The 20,285-nt window shown below is 44.6% G+C and overlaps 1 protein-coding gene across 1 annotated transcript in view; it reads left to right on the top strand.

The window, feature by feature from the left end:
- The first annotated feature begins 799 nt into the window (after positions 1-799).
- LOC103249516 (inositol 1,4,5-trisphosphate receptor type 1) overlaps positions 800-20,285 on the top strand; it is a 92,948-nt gene continuing 73,462 nt past the window's right edge. Inside the window, exons 1-3 of the mRNA XM_008048146.1 lie at positions 800-941; positions 16,987-17,167; positions 18,954-19,207. Of these exons, the coding sequence (XP_008046337.1) occupies positions 912-941; positions 16,987-17,167; positions 18,954-19,207 (465 nt within the window). The 5' untranslated portion in view covers positions 800-911. The remainder of the gene's footprint in view (positions 942-16,986; positions 17,168-18,953; positions 19,208-20,285) is intronic.

Below are 20,285 nucleotides of genomic sequence, written 5' to 3'. Positions count from 1 at the left end.
ACAGTTACAGATAAGGAAACTGAGTCTCAAAAGATCCATGTGTCTTACCCAAAGTCATCCAGATGGCACCCAGAGCTGGGATTTGAGCACAAGGCCTTCAGAAATCTCTCACCTTTCCACCATTCTAGACTGCCTGCTCCAATATGAAGGAGCTATCCAGTGCTACGTATCCACATTGGTGCTTTGCATACTGGAGAGCAGTGTCTATGTTGGTATTGTCAGGGTGGGAATAGACTGCATTGGTTATTTGATCTGAGAAGTGCGTCATCACTGCTTGGATATCCAGTGAGGTTTTAAAGACAGACTTATGAACCTACACAATGGAAGCATATTCAGTTTTATAATAATAGTGTATGAGCTTTTTCTTAATTTCCCCTGATATCCTACCTGTGAGTAGCTTTCTCACAGTAATCAGAGGGGAACTTGTCCCTGACATAAGAAAGGGTCTTGCTCAGTCATTCTGTTTCTTTGGGTTTTGTGGAATTCACCTTGAGGGAGGGTGAGAGCTAGGATGCACTACAGATAGCTCTTGCAAACCTCTCTACTATTTCCCATTAGTGGATACATGTGTGAGTTGTATGCCTGTTTTATATTTACAAGAGGAAGTATCCCGTTTAATTTTATTTTCACACCAAAAGCCCAAGTGTTAAGAGAACACGGTGTTTTAACACTCCCTCGGTTATCAGCTGCAGAGCGGAGGTTGTATATTGTCACATACAATTTTCGGCGTATATTTCTACATTTGTTACCTGGCAACATCGCTGCACTGGGACATGAAGATGTGTTGGTTCCTACCAGATCCTCATTGTTCATACCATAGAAGGCAGAAGTTGTTTTCCTCTACAGGGATTTAGAAGAAGAGAAGAGACAAGGAAAGCTGGTGGGGCTTGGTTACCAGATGGGCTTACCAGATGAGCTTCAGTGACATGACCTGGGACCAGGTACTGGCCAGGGGAGGTGGACTTTTGTTCTGTCTCTGCAGCAGCTCTTTTAAACTCTCAATCTGATCCCTCAAATGTTAGACAAGGGTTGGTATTAGGTAACCTTGAAGACTAATTACAATTCTTTGTCTTCTTAAAGTAGAAACAAAACAACAACAAACTCTCATTCTGGTCATTTTATGAGTCATCTAGCCACTTTAAATACTGTAATGGCAAAAGCCTCATATTACATGGGCATCTTTTTAATTACTCATATTTGATACTCAATTATTTGCCTGAATTTGTGCATTATTGTGTTTTTGGCCACCTACTAGTTCTAATGAAAAAGGAAATCCCACAGTAGAAATGACAGCCACAGCACCTCTGTACTGATTATAGCCTGATGGGGTATTTTGTTTTACTGAGAGATGATGCATCAAAAACACTGTCTGTAGAATTTTTTGAATGTTTAAGTGGGGCCTCTGTATACGCTCAGGTCATCATGTCCCCCTTACCTCCTGCCTCGTTTAACTAACACCTAAGTGTCTGACCCTTCAAGATATTTGCGTTGGAAATTTTTGCATTATACATGGGGGATCCCCCCCAAAATGGAATTTATTTATTATAAGTTGTGTATTAATTCTTGCATGTTTAAATTCAGTCACCTTCAAAGTCCTCTCCATTTGATGCAATACACCTACTGAGATGCTTTTTCCACTGCTTAAAACAGTTTTGAACTCGTCAAGTTTTATACCTTTTAGAGCTTCTGCTGTTTTTGTTTCAACTCTTCCACATCTACAAACATTTCCCTTTGAGGACTCCTTTTATCTGGGGAAACAAAAAAGAAGTCACATGGGGTGAGACTGGGTAAATAGGAAGGGCGGGCCATGCCATTTTTGGTTAAAAACTGCTGAACACTCAGCACATTGTGGACAGGTACACTCATATATCATGAAATGGCCAAATGGACTGAAAGAATCTCAAAAAAAATTTTTTTTTCACTGAAGCCAAATACAGCCTCTCATAACACTAGCGGGGGTACACTTATGCCAGTGGGTTCCTAGAACACTTACCTAGTGGAAGAAGCCTGTACTACAAGGGGTCCACCCTCCAAAAAATAATTCCAGTTTTTTTGGGGTCTCCCCTCATAGGTTTGAAAGTCCTTTCAGTTCAAACCACACATTCTAAGACCTGAAAAAAAGTACTAAGACCACTGAACTCATGAACACCTGTAACATTGCTTGAAGAATGCTTGCTGAGGAAAAGTTCCCATGGCACAGTTTTCAAAAGTTTTGTGGCATCAACAGCTTAAACAATAAATCAAAATCAGGGAGCCAGCAGCATATCCTATACACACACACTTCTTTTAAACTACCTCCTGACAGAGATACTGAAGTGAGATTCTGGTCACAAGCATGGAGGGGCACTGGAGGATTTGGCTAGGCTAGACTGGATTTCAGGACACCTGATTTATGTTTTCCTGGATAGTGCTTATTGCTAGCAGCATCTTTGAGGAGGCCTTTTCTGTCCACTGGACTCTTACTGTCATTCCTGTTAAGGAAGAAAAAGATAACTGATTATGCCTGGAGAGTATTTAGAAACCACCAGTTAGCTTTAAATATATATGTGGTGCTGTAGCCTCCTTTCAAAAACCCAAGATGCCATTTTAATGATTCTTTGCTCTTGGGTATTAAATTTACTCTTTAATTCTCATCAGGAAATGTTCTGAGAGGAAGCTACAAGATTCCTTACTTTATTTTAGTTTTTGTAGCTAGTGGATTTTTTTTTTAATGCCAAGGAGGACTTGACTCTAAGGAGGGTTCCTAACTTGGACAACCATTCTGAGTACCCTTAACTTGGAAATCTATATCCTGCTGTTTAAACTTTAAGATGATTCCTATCTGGATTAAAGTCCTCAACCAGCAGGCCGAGGCAAACTCTAAAGAAAAACAAGGTCATGCTGCATTTTTTTGGTAAGCACAGGAATCAACAAAGAGATGTTATATAACTTCTATTTATATCTTCCTTGCTCACTATCTGCAGGCAGACAAGAGTCGCTGAGAAGGGATTTAATGAGCTCTCTGGGTTTGCTCACCTTCCTGAGCTGGTAGGAACCAGCTTGTTCTCAAATGCGTCAGTAAAGAATCTGGCTGTGGGTGGGCGGCCAGGGTAGGTGGACTGAGTTGTTGCTATGGTGTTTTTTAATTCCCCTGTCTCTCAAAGATCTCACTCCCTCCTTGCCTGACTCCTTCCTTTTCCCCCTTCTTTTCTTTTCTTTTCTTTTCTTTCTTTCTTTCTTTTTTTTAAGTCTCTAAGCTTCCTTGTTTCTCACACCTACTCATGATTTTGGAGCTGTCTCCGGAAGCAGAATATTTTCCCTCTCCTTCCTAAGAGCTCAGCTCCCCCACTGTGTAGCTCCAGGACGTCGGAAGGATTTTTTCTAAAGGGTACTTTTCCCACCCTCCCCTGTTTCTTTTCCCATGATTTTTTATTACCTGCCCCTCTATTAGCGGGACCTATCCTAGAAGTCTTCCTGATAGAGGCTTTTTCTCCCAAGCTCCAAATTTGGGTTGCTCTGAAACCAAGTGGATTCTGTTGCTAGCTGGGCAGTCAGCATGGCCTGGAGGAGACAGGCTGTGTGTATTTCCAAGACATCCTTCTTTGTGCTCCTGTACTCTTGCCCTGGGTGAAGGGATGTTGTCTCCTATCTCCTCTGGCACATTATGAAATAGAACCACATGGAAACAGGAGGATGGGTTTTGCCACACAGTGATAATTCCTGGAGCTTGGGTAACTCCTATTACCTGAAGGTTGCAGGTTAAAATTACTTAGCCTGTATCAAAAAAAAAAAAATTTAAGTGAGTGTCCCATCGACTTCTCAGCGAGGAAGCTGATTATGCAGTTCTGAGAACCCTGTGGCTGCACCAGGAGTGGTCACCTGTGCCCTGGCTGGCCCAATAGTGGCCACAGTGACATCTGGGATGGCTCTTTTGTCCATCACAATCCCACCACAGCACAGGCACTTGGAAGATGTGAGGAGGGAGGTTAGAATGAAAAGTTCTTAGAAAAGAATAAGTAGTTCCATGAGGACAGGCTGAAAAAATCTTTTAAAAGCCAAACCCACCCCTGCCTTGCCCAACAGTTGTGCAATCCTTAAGAGCAGTAGCCTGTTTGAATAATCAAAGGCAGGCTGACTTCCCCTTATTAACTTCTGTTAGAGACATCTGCATAAAATATCCCCGGATTCCAGACCAAGTAGGTAATTTTTTTTTCCTCTGAGTAACTGGAGGGACTTTCCCTTTGGAAATCTTCCAGTAGAGTCCACTTCATGGTTGAGACTGTTTTCTCATTAGAAGGTGCCAGCAGCTAAATTCCTGATGTGGGGACTGGAAAGACACCTCACCCACAAACTTGGAGCCCCCTCTTCTGAGGATTGACTCGATATTCACAGCCAGTTCTAGTTCTTCCATCTTGACCCTCCTTTTCACAGCAAAATCTCTGCCCACTTACATTTCCTGAGGACCTCTAAGTTCCTTTTTGAAAGTGTCAGAGGCTCTCTTGAAGTTCCTATCAGTTTCCCATGCCTGGGTTTTAAACTTTTCATCAAGATGGCTCAGACACTGAAAGGTATAGTCCTGTAAACCATCTGAGGTCTTCATGCCTCTTGTTTCCCTTTGAATTCAGGACTTAAAAAATATATATCATATTGTTCTTCGAGGAGAATGTGTTTCAGTTGCTCTCACCAGACGGTGTTCGAGAAATGTGTTTTTATTAGCCTCCTTGCGACACAAGCCCACAAACTGTTCAACCCAGAGCTTGTAGCTATCAAGTCTGGGGAGGGAGCCAGGTTCTGGGATGGAAGGGCCTCAAATGATTGTTCTTCACTTCCTGCGTCATAGTTAATAATGTGAGATGATGTGTCACTGGGGCCAGAGTAGTTAACAGTTAACTAGGTGGATTAAGGCTCACCAACCAGCCTGAATGCATCAAAGAGTTAAGGGCAAAAACCTGATAAGCCTTTGAACGGTGACAATACCATGTCAGCCACCTTGGGCTGCATCTTCCCATTTAACAGGACTTTGAGGTTTCACACGCAAGGATCTTCTGGTCGTTGAGTTAAACTTTGTCATTGATGCAAAGTTTGACTTGATTTAAGTGGTTTAGAAATTGCACCTCCTCCAGGATTATTGTTCATTCATTAATATAGTTTTAAAAAAATGTTTAAGAGACAGGGTCTTGCTATGTTGCCCAGATTGGCCTTGAACTCCTGGACTCAAGCAATCTTCCCACCTCAGTCTCTGAAGTAACTGGAACTACTGGCGGGTGCCACCATTCTGGGCTTAATATAGTAAATATTTATTGAGCACTTCCTGGGTGCCAGGTGCTGCACAAGCCAACCATGATACAGTCAGGGATGAGATCAACATGGGCCCTGCCCTCTGGGAGCTTACAGTCTAGTGAGAGAGATGGCTAAGATGCTAGTTCACAATCAGCTGAGTAACACCTGGGAGAAGTGTGATGGGAAGCAAACAGGGTCCACTTCGGGTGGTCAGGGCAGACTTCTCTAGGGAGATGCCATTCAAGCTGAGACCCAACATGAGTAGAGAAGCAGTTGTGTAAAGAGTAGCAGAGGGCAAGAGTATTCCAGAAGATGGGATTGGTGTGGGCTTGGTATGTTGGAGGACCTGAATGAAGGAGGCTAACATGGTGGGAGATAGCAGTGGGGGCTGACAGGGCAACCGCCAGTGCCTGCTTCACCAAAGTGACACACTTGTTATCCGGTGGGGGCTGGATGAGGTGATCTTCACAGTACCTGCCAAACCTTAGTCAGTGCTTCTAAAGAGCACCAAGTTGGCTCGGACCCATTACCTGCTTAGATGTGTGCTGCTGCTGCCAAAACCCTAATACACAAAGCAGCATTCACCCAGATGAGCACTGTGTAATTTCACCCTGCCCTCCTCCATCCACTTGGTCATCTGTACATCTCACTGTAGGCTGCGAGGGATGCTCTCTTTGGCCACATGGAAGATGCCCAGTGGGCCAGCACACAGTGAAATGGGCCCACAGGGTGGGGAGGCATGAAAGTCCCAGAGCACATCTGTCAGGGGCCGGACTCAGGCTGTGCCTGAGAGTGAGCTGAGCTGAGCAGGACTGGGGCTGACTGTGGGTCCTCCCCAGGGAGGTGGTTTGCTATCTGTGAACCAGTGTCCTTGCCCCTGGCAGGCCAAGGTCTATTTCTTTTCTTCACACTTTATGGTTGAATGAACTTGTGTGTGGAGTGCACGGAAGGGAACAGAGCTGGCACAGGATCCCTGCCAGGTTCCAGGTGCCGCGTGAGCTCTCAGACTGTCCCGCCCTTTACTCCTTCTGGTAGGCACCTCAGGTGGTTCTTCTCCTCCTCCTTCCTATTGCAGGTGAGGAAACTTGAGGCTGGAAGTTCATAAATTACCTGTCAAGCCTGCCTGCTCATACCTTTCTACCTTGCTAAGGATGCAGGATATAGAGCTCTTTCTCTGAGCCTTGTGACTCTTGCACAAACATAGAAATGGGTGGGCCAGGGGTTATTCTTGGCATTGGTATAAATCTCAAGTTGAATTTCCTGGGAACCTTAGAGTGTTGAGGACAGGAAACATCAGTCAGTGTTGATTCATTGTCCCTCATTTACACAGAATAAAAATACAACCTGAGGAACTTGTCGCAGAGATCAGCTCCTCTGACCCTGCAACTCCTGCCTCAGTCCTCTTTCTCCCCGACATCGATTGCCTCCCAGGAGAGTGAGAAGGAACAGCACTGAATCACTGCCAGGTCCTCAGCACAAGACTTCCTCCCAGGAGAAAGACTTGGCGCCTCTGCACCCTCCTGTGCTGATGGGATTTTCCCTTACATCTTTCTTTTCAGGTCTTGTGAGACAGGCTGGAGGCCTGATGAGAAGGCTTCTGTGTCCTCCTGGCCACAGATTCCACAGCAATTCTGTGGGCAAGCTGAAATAGGACCTGGGAGTTTCACCCAAACTACCAGAAGCTACCTGTCATAGAGTCAGCCCTGGAGGGCACCCTGAAGCTGGCATGCATCTCTCGCAGCCCAGACATGCAATTCAGAGTGTTCATTTCTTCTTCTCTAGTTGAGTAGATATCCTTGAACTGAGATTCTAAAGCTTCCCCGAATCCTTGAACAAAAGTCCTTCCTGAGATCTAACCAGATTCTTCTTTGCTTTATAGTGCCTTTCAAAAATAAGCCTAATATTGACTTGTAGCACCACTGCAACTCCTCCTTGTGCTTATGGAAGATTACCAAGGAACTCCTTGCCACATTCCCCTTCCACTTCAAGCAAATTCTGAGACTGCATCTATTTTATTTTGTTTTTGTTTTTATGGGTATCATCTATTGTACATTCCTCTGGTCATCTTTATTTTTCTCTGAAGGCTTTTTTTCTCTTCATGATTTTGGCGGGAAGAGATAGGCAGTTTGCCAGTGCTGGCTTTTGGCACCATAAGAAGGCTTGATCATTGAACCCAGAGAAAATCTGGAATCTCCTTAATGTCTTTTTTCTGGGTCAGATTCACAGGGTCCTTCACAGAGTGATGACTGACCTGCCTCTCTAAAGTCTGCTTGATTTTTTATTTTATTGTTAAATATTGCTGGAGATGGTGATCGCTGACAGCCTACCTACACAATCAGGGACTTTGGGAGATAGCACCTTTTACCTTTTTTTTTTTTAATTAAGCACAATTTGTTGGTTGAGATGTTGTTGATGAATATGTGTGAAACTGTTAGTGTTCTGATCTACTCAGGGTGAGGGGATCATACTGCTCACCAGATAGGGCAGAGCTTTCCCAGCAAGTACTGGTTCTCGTGGGCACTGGGAGACAGGAAAGGAGAGGTGTTAAGCTTTCCGTCTCAGGAGAAGTGTTTCTTATAGAAAAGATTGGACTTTGCTGCTTGCTAAAGATTAAATTAATTCACCTTGGAAAACTTCATGAAGATCCACTGTTTTGACCTTGACCCTGGAGTTCAGGCCCTTCCGTGAGCCCAGTGACCAGATTGATGAGAATGAGAGTCTTGTCTTTCACCCCCTTCTCTCAAACATCAGGAGTAAGCCATGGGCCAGACCAAGACTTCTGCCCAATCCTTGCCTGGCAGAGTATTTGAAACAGGATGTCTATCTCTGCATCATTAAGAGATGGCTCTATAGGGTAGATGAGGGAGGACCTCGTTTCAGAAAAATGGAGTTGAAATGTTGATACTTTTCCAATGCAGACTTGCTTCACTTCATCACTTACTTTCCACTTTGCAGTTTGCATTATTTCTGAACTCGTCAGAGCTGGAAACATCCTCAGAAAGGCTAGGGTTAGAGAGCTACATATGTTGACTGGGTGAAACCCATCAGACCTTGCACAAAAGTTTCTTCTTAGGGTGAGTGATCATTTATGCAAACAAAGTGTTCAATTCTGAATGTTCATTTTATTAATTATTAGATCCTTTTCATACACTGAACTTCTCCTGAAATCAAAATTGGTTTAAAATATTGCAGGATGGTTCATGTGGAAAGACTTGGGACTGTCTAAGAGGAAGGTCTGACTCAAGCCTGTATTCTGCCTTTGGGTATATAAAACTTTGAGAAGTGGAAGTAAAAATGTTTATCTCTGTGTACAGAAATCTGAACAGCTTCTAGAGCTAGCAAAATTCCAGCTAGGCCCTTTTTTTTTTCTTCTTAACTTCCTACATTGTGACAGCTCTTGGAGATTGCCAATCATTGTTTTTGCTGTCAATTTAGAGGCCATCTTGACCTATGAGAACCAGCTGGAATTGTTTATCATTGGATGTAATTTGGACACTAGACTTTGGTCATTACATAACATTCAGCTCTTTCATGGATCCACCTATCTTATATTCTGATACCTTTCCTTTGTAAGGGATATTGTTAGATATCAGTAGCACCTTGCGTTTGAAAAATGCTCAGTAGTAATCAAAGTGTTTTTCCCACTTAATGTTTCATGACTGCAACCTTACTGATCCCCCAGCTTCCATGTGATGCAGACAGGGAAAGTGGTAAGACCCTCATTTTTCAGTAAAGAATCCAGGGCTCAAATGAGGTTAAGTAAATTGCCCATGATCACGTGGTTGGTTAATGAAAGTCAAGGCTAAAATTTAGGTTTCCTGACTTCCAGTTCTCCAGGCTTGGTCTGCCTAACCAGGTGTGTTTTATAACCTAGTTCATGCTTCCTGATCGTTGAGTTTTGATTGTTATCATTGGTTTCTAAGAAAAGGACTCAAGACCTACAGCAGTCATTGTATGATAATGATTTTGTTAATAATTTATAACTCCCAGCCCTGGAAAACCTTCAACTAGCAGTAGGGGGTTGTTTGGGAGCCCATATTAACAAATGTATTAAACGTCATGGGAAAATTGAAGCATTCCCATGTGCACAGCTATTCTTTACTGTGAGAGGAGTCTGTGTTTATTCCTTGGGTTTAGGGGGTGGAATATAAAATGCCAAAAGGCCTTCAGAGAAGGACAGATTCTTGCTCAGGTGGTTGACAGCAGGGCTGAGGCATCATGTAAGTGGGGTTTGAGTGCCAAGGCACTCACTAGATGGGTAACTCCTCAAGTTACTTAGCTTCTTCGGGGCCTCGATATCCTCATCTGTAAAGTGGAGTTGATAATGGCACCTACTTCATGGGGTAGTTATGAAGATTAAATGAGATAATGCTTATAAAGTCTTAGGCAGTGCATGGAAAATTGGAAATGTTCCCTTGCCATTCACAATAACATAATTTGCAGAGAGAGAGAGAATCCCCAGGGAGTAGTGCGTTCTCAGTCCCAGCTGTAGTAGAGGGCCAAGGTAAACCCCACAACTTGGTAGCCACTGATGTGCTCTGTTGCCTGTGGAGTATCCATCCAAACAGAGGCAGGAACAGGTCTGATTGGGACCATCCCCTCAAGTCCCCAAGACTCTCAGAGCTGGTGTGAAGAAAGAAAAATCAAAGACTCCAGGGAAGAATTTCTATCAGCTCTTGGAAACTCAAGCCTTGGCTCACTGTTCAGGAACCACATTTTTTAGATTCTTGGCCCTAGCCTGAGACCTTAAATCATTTTACAGCAGATAAGTGAGCAGCCACAGTGAATGTCATGGGCTGTGGGGTCAGGGTCATGTCTCACGAGGCAGTCAAATGGAAAATCTCATTGTCTGAATTTTCTCAAGGCCCAGAGCAAGTGCTTCTAAAAGGTGCTCTGACTGCACCTACTTTCCTCTGGAGAAGTATCAAAGTCTCACAGTGATCCTGGGGCTTTGGGCTGCTCACCCTCAGGCCATCCCTGCCAGGCTCCATCCTGTGACAGATCCATCTCTGTTCCTTGCTGCTGCCCTGTGCTAAAGCTAAGACTTGCAAAGGGGCTCCTCCGGTCAGAATGGCTGCCTGGCCTGGGCCGGTACAGGCAAGCTGGCTCACATTGCAGAGAGCACCATGATCCTTGGAGTACAAGGTCTGTCCTATCCCATGAAGTACCTGAATTCTTGGAAAGATGCCCTCTTTGTGAGAAGGAAGATGTGTGCCACTCATTTACCTGCCCAAGCGTGTGTCCAGGTCATGAGGCCTGTATCTCCCATCATTCTTCTTCCCAGCACCCCAGCCTAACACTGTTGAATTGACTGAGACTTTTACAGCTAAAGAAAGGAGTGTTTGCCCTACCCACTCTGCACTCTGCCCTCCTGCTGTCTACAGAGTGGCTGTCCCTGTCTGCTATCCTCGGGTGCCTCCTGAAGCCAGACAGGCTTGTCATAACTATGCTCCATTTCTTTGCAAGAACTGGGACTGGGGGAGCAGTAAGGGACTGCCAGGCAAATTAAGCAGCATTTCACTATTCTCATGACTGATCTGAAAAGGCAGTTTTATTATTCCTTTCCTCTAAGATCCTGATTCATTGGCCCCTATACAGCTCAGTCAACCCAAGGAGGACAACTGTCCACCTGACAATTATCAGAGGGTGAGAATGCAGACTCAGGCTATTATGCCAATTAACCACAACCTAGTAGTGATCAATCAGGAAAGGGGGCTGTGTTGCCTTGGTGAGTCCCCTTCTCCCCCTGGGTCTCAGTTTCCTCCATTGTGAAATACGGAGGGCCGAACAACATTGGTAGCTTTCAAATGCTGTTCTGTGGAGCCTGGGAGTTCCAAGGAAACGTTTCAGTGACAAGAGGGAGGAAGCATCCTCCTTGCTCCACTTCAAACTTCTGCCTCTCTCTCATATGTGTATGAGGTCTTTATCTAAGATGGTGTTCGGGGACAGGAGAAGAACAGGTTTCCCTACTGGGAAAAGCATTTGGAAACTGCTGGACTAGAATGTTTACGGCTTTAGCATTCTGTGATCTGTGTCTCTTACTCTTTTGTTTGGTTTTGAAGCAACCATGCCCATGTCCCCTCCTACCTTCTCTCCAGAGCCATGGTAGAGATGGCCACTAACAGCAGTCCCTGCCCCTTCCTTGAAGCACATCAGGTCAGGCCTGTTATCAGAATGTCTGGGACTGGTGCTGGGGGTCCGCCCCAGACCAGCTTCATTTCCTTTGCTTTCCCAGCTTTCAACTCCTGCCTGACCATTGGGGCTGGTCTTCTTTGTGTTGGGTAAAAACACAGGCGGGGAGGAGGAGAGTTTGCCGGGGCGCAGCCGCAAGTCACTGACCTCTCCTAACCCCATCTCTCTCGTCTATACTGTGACGGATTTATGAATGATGTTATCTGTCTTGGCGATCTCCTAAGACTCTAATGAGACAGCATATTTGAAAAGGGCTTTAGAATCAAGTGTGATCTGGAGATAAGCAGAGGGTTAGGAAAGGTCAGCCATGGGGGCGGCAGAATCATCCCTCTGGTGGGGAGGTCTCTGAAGTGATCCCTTTACATTGTTCCCTGGTTTTCTGGAAACAAAGCGGACTTCCTTCCCCCTCTCTCCCTTTTTTATTGTGATCCAGTTTACTTATAATAATAGGCATAGATTTTATGTATAGAATTTGATTTGATATGACAAATTTTTGTCATGCCTGTTGTGGCAGTTTTTTGTGGCTGATATAGCAAAGGACTGCGAATTTGGTGACTTAATCAAATATATTGGTTTACAAGTACCACATGAATCTTACTAGACTAAAATCAAGGTTTCAGCAGGGCTGCGCTCCTTTCTGGAGGCTCTAGGGAAGAATGTTTCCATGCCTTTTCCAGTTTCCAGGGGCTGCCCACATCCCATGGCTCGTGGCTCCTTCCTCCATCTTCAGATGTAACCACAATGAGTCCTTCCTACGTTGCAGTCCTGCACACGCTTCTCCTGCCTCTGTCTTCTACTTTTAAGGACCCTTGTGATTACATTGGGCCCACCTGGATATTCCTGGCTCATCTCCCTACTTTAAAACCAGTTGTTAGCAATCTTTATTCCATCTGTACCTTTAATTCCCCTTTACCATGTAAGGTAACATTTTCATAGACTCCAGGGATTAGGACATAGACATCTTTGAGGGGCCATTATTCTGTCTGCCACACTTGTGTAACTACTAATCAAGATATTTCTTTCACTCTGTAAAGTTCTCTTGTTCCCCTTGGAATTTTCTTCCCATTCACAGCTCCCAGAGGCAACCACCATTTTGATTTCTCTCTCCATCAGCTGGTGTTGCCTGTTCTTGGCCAGATTTATGTTGAAGGGCTACCTCACACCTACCAGGTAGGGTGGAGTGAAAAATTTGGAAAAGTAAAACCTCTCTGTGACTTTTTGCTCTTGGTGGACTGTAGGAACAATGGATTGGAAGCAGTTCAGGGAGGGAGGAAGTCATGGAGGAGTGCTGCTTCAAGAGCCTAGGGTCAGAAGGTGGTGCACCCATCCACCTGCTCTAGTCCTAGGTCCACGAGTACCTGCAGAGACAGTCCTGAGGAGGGCATACCCTCTTCCCCTCCCAATCCCTGCCAACATGACACTATAGAAAGAGATTTAATGAACCAGTGCATGAACTATATGGAGGGCCTTGGTCTCACTCAGTTAGGTCACACAGGAACCAGAGAGGGACATGTGAATGCCACAGCAATCACAGCCAGGCCACTCCAGAAGTCTCTGAGGACCCCTGCTTCTCAGGCCCATTCTCGCACCTGGCAGTTCCTTCTAAGGCACTTCCTTCCACCTACACGACCATCGTTTTTTACTTCTCTCACAAAAGATACCACTGCTTCCCTTCTGGAAACTAAACTTCTTCCTCTGTTATTTTTATTTTTTGAAACAGAGGTGGTCTAGCTATGTTGCTCAAGCAGGCCTTGAACTTCTGGGCTCAGGCAATCCTCCCATCTCAGCCTCCCAGGTAGCTGGGACTACAGGTGTGTGCTACCACATCTGGCTTGGAGTATTTGGCTTCTCAGTCTGGAGACCTGAAGCCTAGTCCCTCGCCTGTCCTCTCTGTTGTACATCCTCCTCACCTGAGCATCTAGTGGAATTACATTCTTCATAATTTGTTTGAATGTTTTGGGGGTGTGTTAAAATACTTGACATGCATTGTCTCCTGATCTCACAAGAAGGAATAATAATTGTGACTACCTCAGTGAGTTTTTGTGTGAGATAATACATGTGAAGCTTTGCCCTGAGTTCTTGGCACCTTGTAAGCAGTTGGGAAATGTTAACTATTATGTTAATAGGATGATCTCATTGGCCCTTCATAACCACCCATGAAGTGCTATCATCATGCCCATTTTGCAGATGAGAAGTTTTGGGTTTCAGAGACACTGTCACTTTCTAACATGACACTAGCTAGTAAGTGGCAGAGCTGAGACCCGGGTCCCTCTGATTCTAGAGACAGAGCCCTCACCACCTTGCTATCCTGCCCTGGCTCCTCACAGAGTCACCTTCACTGTGGGTTTTTCATGGCCTACTGATGTAATGGTAGTGGAAAAAGAACTAACACCATCAGTGGGCACTGTGCTAAGTATTTTGCATGCACTGTGGCAGCCCCTTCAGCAGGTTCAGAGAAGTTGGGCAATGTGCCCACAGTCACAGAGCTAGTGTGTAAGAAACCTGGGATCTAAACCCAGACAGTCTGACTAGAAGGCCTGCCCTGCTAACCCTTTGTTAAGAAATGTTTTCTTCCATGGAGGCGTTGGTCGTATTTCTCCTTTGGGTCCTAAGAGGCGTAGTGGAGTATGCCTCTCACTTCAGCTTGATCATGGCCAGGGACTGCAGAGCCAAGAGAAAACTCCCTGAATCATCTCTCCCTATCCTCCAATACTCGGCCTTTTCTCATTTTGGTTTTCTGTGCTTCCTCATGTCTTCTGCACCTTACTGTCCATTTTATTATTTTATTGAGCATGTTCTGTTGATAGAGCTGCTTGAAATCCTGACGGGACTCAGGACTGGTATAAATAATGTGAAATAAACAAACTTAGATAACAGTGTCCAGTCCTCAGTCCCTTGCCGTCTCTCAGTTCCTAAGAGCTTTCCTTGCCCTGACCCTATCAGTTGTGGCTGTTGGGTCAACTGGCTGGCCATCAAGCCGTGCAGTTTGTCATAGGCTATCCGTGTCTGCCACGTGGCACTGCTATCAGATGGCAGATGGTAGACTTTATTTATTTACTCGACGTGCTTTTGGCTTCTTAAATGACCAGATTGTCCCAAAAGGCTTCTAAAGCTACCTGCATGTCATGGGAAGACTGCTGGGATGGTGACTAAAGCGAATTGTCCTTCTGGCAGTCCTTCTGGGCCTTAGTGGGCAGTGCAACCCCCTGTGTGGGTGAGGACATTGCATGGCTGATCTTAGTGGGAAAGTCAGTCACTGTCATTAGGCAGCAGTACGTAAAAGTCTTTATTCCCACACATCTCGTTGTGTGGGTCTGTGGGTACACGAGATCTCCAAGGAGTGGACAACTGGAAGTTGGCTTCTTGTGTTTGAGTGATTTTCTAGGATTCACTTATTTGGGGGTTTGTTTTTGTCATGTCCTCTGAATATAAAAAGAATCTGATGGGGCAGGCATCCAGTTAAGAGGGGCCATGAAGTGTTGGGTTATGTTTATTCTTTCATCAAATAATTATGGACTGCCTTCTATTTGCTGGGCATCCTCTAGGTGCTCTGGAGGCAACTGGAGACCAGAAAGGTGAGGAGTCTACCCACACAGAGCTTGCACTCTGCATCAGGCAGACAGTAAACAGGTGAACAGTCAGTACAACAGCACAATTTTGGAGTGTTTCATGGCTATAAAAGGAAGAAAACAGGGCATGTGAGAATAAGCCATAGGACTGGGAGCTGCTTTAGGGTCATCTTCACTGAGGAGGTGGCTTTAGTGATGATACCAAAAGATGAGGGGCCCTAGTATTGGGAAGAGCCAGGAACACAAGAACAGTGCCATGGCATTAAGTGTCCGCCACAGTACTATTTATCATCAGCCTCTTGGGTCACTTTCATAGGAATAAAGGCTATTTTAGTAAATAGTCATTAGAGTGTTCATGGAATTACTCTAATGTGTGGTTTCTTCTACAGGCTGCCAGTTTCATGGGAGGAGGATCCAGGCCCCTTTTTGCCTGCAATTGTTTCTTCTGTAACTGACACAGTACCCACCTTCTGACAGGTGCACAAACACATAGTGGATGGGTTGTGGGGGACAGGTATCAGGAAGCCTAAAGGAAAAAAGACAAAGGCAGATGGAGGACACTGAAGACTAAGCTTGGTTCCAGAATGGGAGTCCTGGAGGACTCCGTGACTCACAGAATGATAAGGCCAAGCATAGGGGAGGTGGTGACTTGTGAACTGGCCTTTGGGAGTAGCTAGAGGGCAAAAGATAGAACCAGGGAGCACAAGTAAGAAGGATGGATTCTGAGCTGTATGTAAGAAACCACCAGAAGTACAGTGGGAGGGAGAAAAAAGGACAGGACCAAGAAGTGCATTATGGGCAGAAGAAACATATATTTGTCACTGGAGCATGTGGACCAATGGCTGGAAGGGTCAGGGTGACTGAAGTTGCATGTTGTCAGATGGAAACATGGTGACCCCCTAGGGGACTGCTAAATTAGGCACTGGAGTCTGTGTTTGGGTAAGAGTTGGAAGAGTTAGAGGGCTTCAAGAAGCTGGTAAGATTTTAGTTCTTTTTGGGTTTGGAAGCCTACGACTACCCTCTGTAGAGAAGCCATCTTTTCAAATGGAGAGATTTGAAATTAGCAGAAAGATTCAACTGGAAGAAGCAAATATATTGTTTTATTCCTCTGAAAATGACCGTGTTGTATTTTTATGTAAATAATTTACAACAGTGTGGTATTTGCAAAGGGGTGAAAAGCGAATACTCATAAGTGAAGTTGAGACACCATATTGTGTTTTTACATCAATAGTGTATACTATTGCCTGCAGTGGGTCCAAAAACAAATATGTATCTGAGAGGCGAGCTACCTGTTAATTTTGAGCTTCTTCGTCTAACCACTCTTACCTGTCCTTTGAGGTTTGCTTTGAAAATTACCTTTTTTTTGAAGATTGAAGATTACTCCAGCCCAATGTCTTTCTCTCCAGCTCTGAGCATCTGTGATATAATTGTGTAGCTTCCCAAGTGCTTTTTACTTAACCTGCTTTAATCTGATTGAGTCATGGATATGTCCTCCTAACCTGTTAATGAACCCTTAGAAGTAGGTAGCATATCTTATGTGTTTGCGTATTTTTCATAGGGCTCTGCCTAGGGCAGGAGTGCATAGATGTCCTTAAACAAATGATTGGTCCTGCAATCATCACCAAAAATATATTCCATTTTCACTGTTAATAGAGCTATGTTGTACATGTATGAGGTTGGTAGTTGTTTTTAGTCAGTGGTAGTCTTCCACCACATGTTAGCATGTGCCTCCCAAAGCATTTATGACTGCTCCAACCATGGCAATATGTTGTAAAGTCTCCATGTTGAAAACCTCAGGCCTTAGAACCCAGAAAAAGATAGTGTGTGGAGTGTTTAATGTTGGCTTAATCTTAGATCATTTGTAAGATTTTGCAGCTGTCTCTAATCCATTAGGTTTTGGTGTCATAAGTGGGGTCCAGTAACTGGTCTATTATGATACCAAAAATCTGTGGGTTTTCCTTTACAGCACTCTTTTTTCTGCCGGTTGACAGAAGATAAGAAGTCAGAGAAATTCTTTAAGGTGTTTTATGACCGAATGAAGGTGGCCCAGCAAGAAATCAAGGCAACAGTGACAGTGAACACTAGTGACTTGGGAAATAAAAAGAAAGATGATGAGGTAGACAGAGATGCCCCATCACGGAAAAAAGGTAAATATTTTTCAGTCTTCATCAGCTGGACTGTGAACAACAAAGAAGTCTTTGTTTTCCTTATTTTTTTTTTTTCATTACTTCTAGACTCCAGATGCATTCTGACTGGTGCTTTCAGAAGAATAAAAACCAATCTGGTTATGATATAATTTTTCCTACGTAACCTGAGCTGTAGTTCTGCTGCCTAGAAGGATCTTCTTGTTTAACAATTAAAGAACATTCTGCTTGCTCAAACTTAGGGTTTTATTGGCAGGAGAATCCATGAATATTCTTTTCCTATGATTTCTATTTAATATTGGAGAAAGTTGAGGGGAACATACACTTTAAAACTGGATTTCAGGGCTGGACATTGTGGCTCATGCCATAATTCTATCACTTTAGGAGGCCAAGCAGGGAGGATTGCTTGAGCCCAGGAGTTTGAGATCAGCCTGGACAACATAGCAAGACCTTGTCTTTACAAAAAAACTAAAAAGAAATAGCTGGATGTGGTGGCATGCACCTGTAGACCCAGCTACTTAGGGAACTGAGGGAGAAGGATCACCTGAACCCAGGAGGTTGAGGCTACGTGAGCCATGATTGCACCACTGCACTCCAATCTCAGTGACAAGAGTGAGACAATGACTCAAAAAAAACCCCAAAAACCCCAAAACTAAGTTTTAGTCCTTTGTGAGATAATTCTCCCTTGTTTTCCAAAGTATTGAAAAGTTTATAAAACTGTTTATCTGTTACCTTCCTGTAAGAGAAGTAGTATTGAGGAGTGGATAGACCCATGAGTGTTAACAAGTGTTTCCCAAAGCAAGTTAGCCACCCTGAGCCTCATGTGTTGAGTTTAGAACTGAGTTTCTCAGCCACAGCACAAATGGCATTTGAAGACTTCTTTGTTTTAGGGGCTGTCCTGTGCATTGCAGGACATTTAGCAAGATACATGGCCTCTACTCAGTAGGTGCCAGTAGCTTACTCCTACCCCCAACCAAAAAGTCTCCAGACATTGCCTGTGGTCCCCTGGGTGGAGTTGGGGTAAAGTCACCCCTGTTTGAGAACAGCTGGTCTAGAAGGAGGCTAAAGAGAAGGAAGAGAAGAATGGCTACCATTTTCTAAGTACTGACTATGAATCAGGTACTGCTCAAAGTCCTTGGCATGTGTCAGTTTATTTCGAACCCACATCAATTCTGTAAGATAGATAAAATCATTATCCCTATAACAGAGAGGAAGAAGCTGAGGCACAGAGATGGTAATTAACTTGTTAAGGATGCACAGCTAGGAGGTAGTCTGGCTACAGAGTCTATGCTGCTAACTATAATGCCACACTTACCTCACAGGGTTATTTGGAGGATCGATTAGATAAGATAATGCACATGACGTGTTTAATTATGACGTCTTGACACTTGGTAAGGGGTCAATAGTCATTACAATAATAATAATTACTACTGTGATTAGCATTTTGTTGAGCCTCTCAGGAGCCATCTCCAGATAGAATTCACGGATGCACTCCCATTTTACAGATGAGGAAGCTGAGGCCCAGAGCCTCAGATTTATGAGGTTGGCAGAGCTGTAATAGGGCTTTTCCTCTAAAACACAGTGCAAATATAGATGAAATGTTAGCCCTGTAAGCAAAGTGGCAGGGCTTGACTCAGTTTAAATCCTACCTAAGACCTGAGAGAAAATGGTGACTTCTGCAGTGTTTTGCCAACCTTGAAGATCTCCAAGGAATACAGGAACGTAGCCTTCTGAATTCCATTGCTCCTGATGCTTCCGCGGCATTGACTGCCTTCCTCTTGCTTTCTAGCTAAAGAACCCTCAACACAGATCACAGAGGAGGTTCGGGATCAGCTCCTGGAGGCATCTGTTGCCACCAGAAAAGCCTTTACCACTTTCAGGAGGGAGGCTGACCCCGACGACCACTACCAGGCCGGGGAGGGTGCCCAGGCCACTGCCGACAAGTCCAAGGATGACCTGGAGATGAGCGCTGTCATCACCATCATGCAGCCCATCCTCCGCTTCCTGCAGCTCCTGTGCGAAAACCATAACCGAGACCTGCAGGTGAGGGCCTGGCAGGGGTGTGGAGGGAGAGTGGGCAGACGTTCACTAGCTGGATGAATGGAATGGCTACTTTTCAGTATTTTACACAAACAGATGCTCAGAAGCCTTTGTTGAATTGATTATTTCTGAAAACCTTTGCTCATTTTGTTGCTTTTGGATGATAACAATGGCCAGGATTTATTGAGCATTTAGAATATCCTGGATGCTAAGTGTTACCTATATGATTACATACACTGAGGTGCAGGGGCCACTTTAGAGAGTACAGAGCTGAGACTTGAACCCAGGCAGTCTGATGCTAGAGCTCATGCTGTTAACCAAACGAAGGTATCGGGGGCGGTGCTCACGTGGCTGCCCCCGAGCAAAGTGCTAGCTGCCTGGGCCTGTTCAGACTTCCATTCCTCCCTGACCTTCCCTGCCTCACCACACATCCACCTTCCTTCCACTGGGGAGGCATAGTAATGCTTTCATTGCACAAGTTGGTCATTTTTTTTGTCAGGGTCTCAGTCTGTCACCCAAGCTGGAGTGCAGTGGCCCAATTGCAACTCACCACAGCTTTGACCTCCTGTGTTCAGGCAATCCTTCTGCCTCAGCCTCTCAAGTAGCTGGGACTACAGGCATGTGTACTATACCTGGCTAATTTTTTTATTTTAAAGAGATGAGGTCTTGCTATGTTGCCCAGGCTGGCCTCGAACTCCTGGGCTCAAGCAATCCTCCTGCCTCGGCCTCCCAAAGTGCTGAGATTATAGGCATGAGCCACTGCACCCAGCCTAAGTTCATCATTTCTTGTTTGAAAGTCTTCAGAATTGGTTTTGTACCTTATTCCTTTGCAGAATCCTCCTTTGAACAAATACCCTGAGAACCCCATAAGCAGAAGCAGCTTTTTTTTTTTTTTTTTGAGTTGGAGTCTCACTCTGTCACGCAGACTGGAGTGCAGTAAAACCATCTCACAGCCTTAATGCCTACCTAGGGCTGCACTTTCTTCTGAACAATAGCCTAGTTCTTTCACAAAAGAGCTTTCTAAGTACTTCCTAGAGACTTTTTTGTTGTTGTAATGGGATTCCTATGAATGTAGGTTGAC

Source organism: Carlito syrichta, unplaced genomic scaffold, assembly GCF_000164805.1.
Source record: "Carlito syrichta isolate Samal-C Ts95f unplaced genomic scaffold, Tarsius_syrichta-2.0.1 Scaffold120616, whole genome shotgun sequence".
In the NCBI taxonomy this organism is placed as follows: Eukaryota; Metazoa; Chordata; class Mammalia; order Primates; family Tarsiidae; genus Carlito; species Carlito syrichta.
This window is presented reverse-complemented; position numbering and strand designations above follow the sequence as displayed.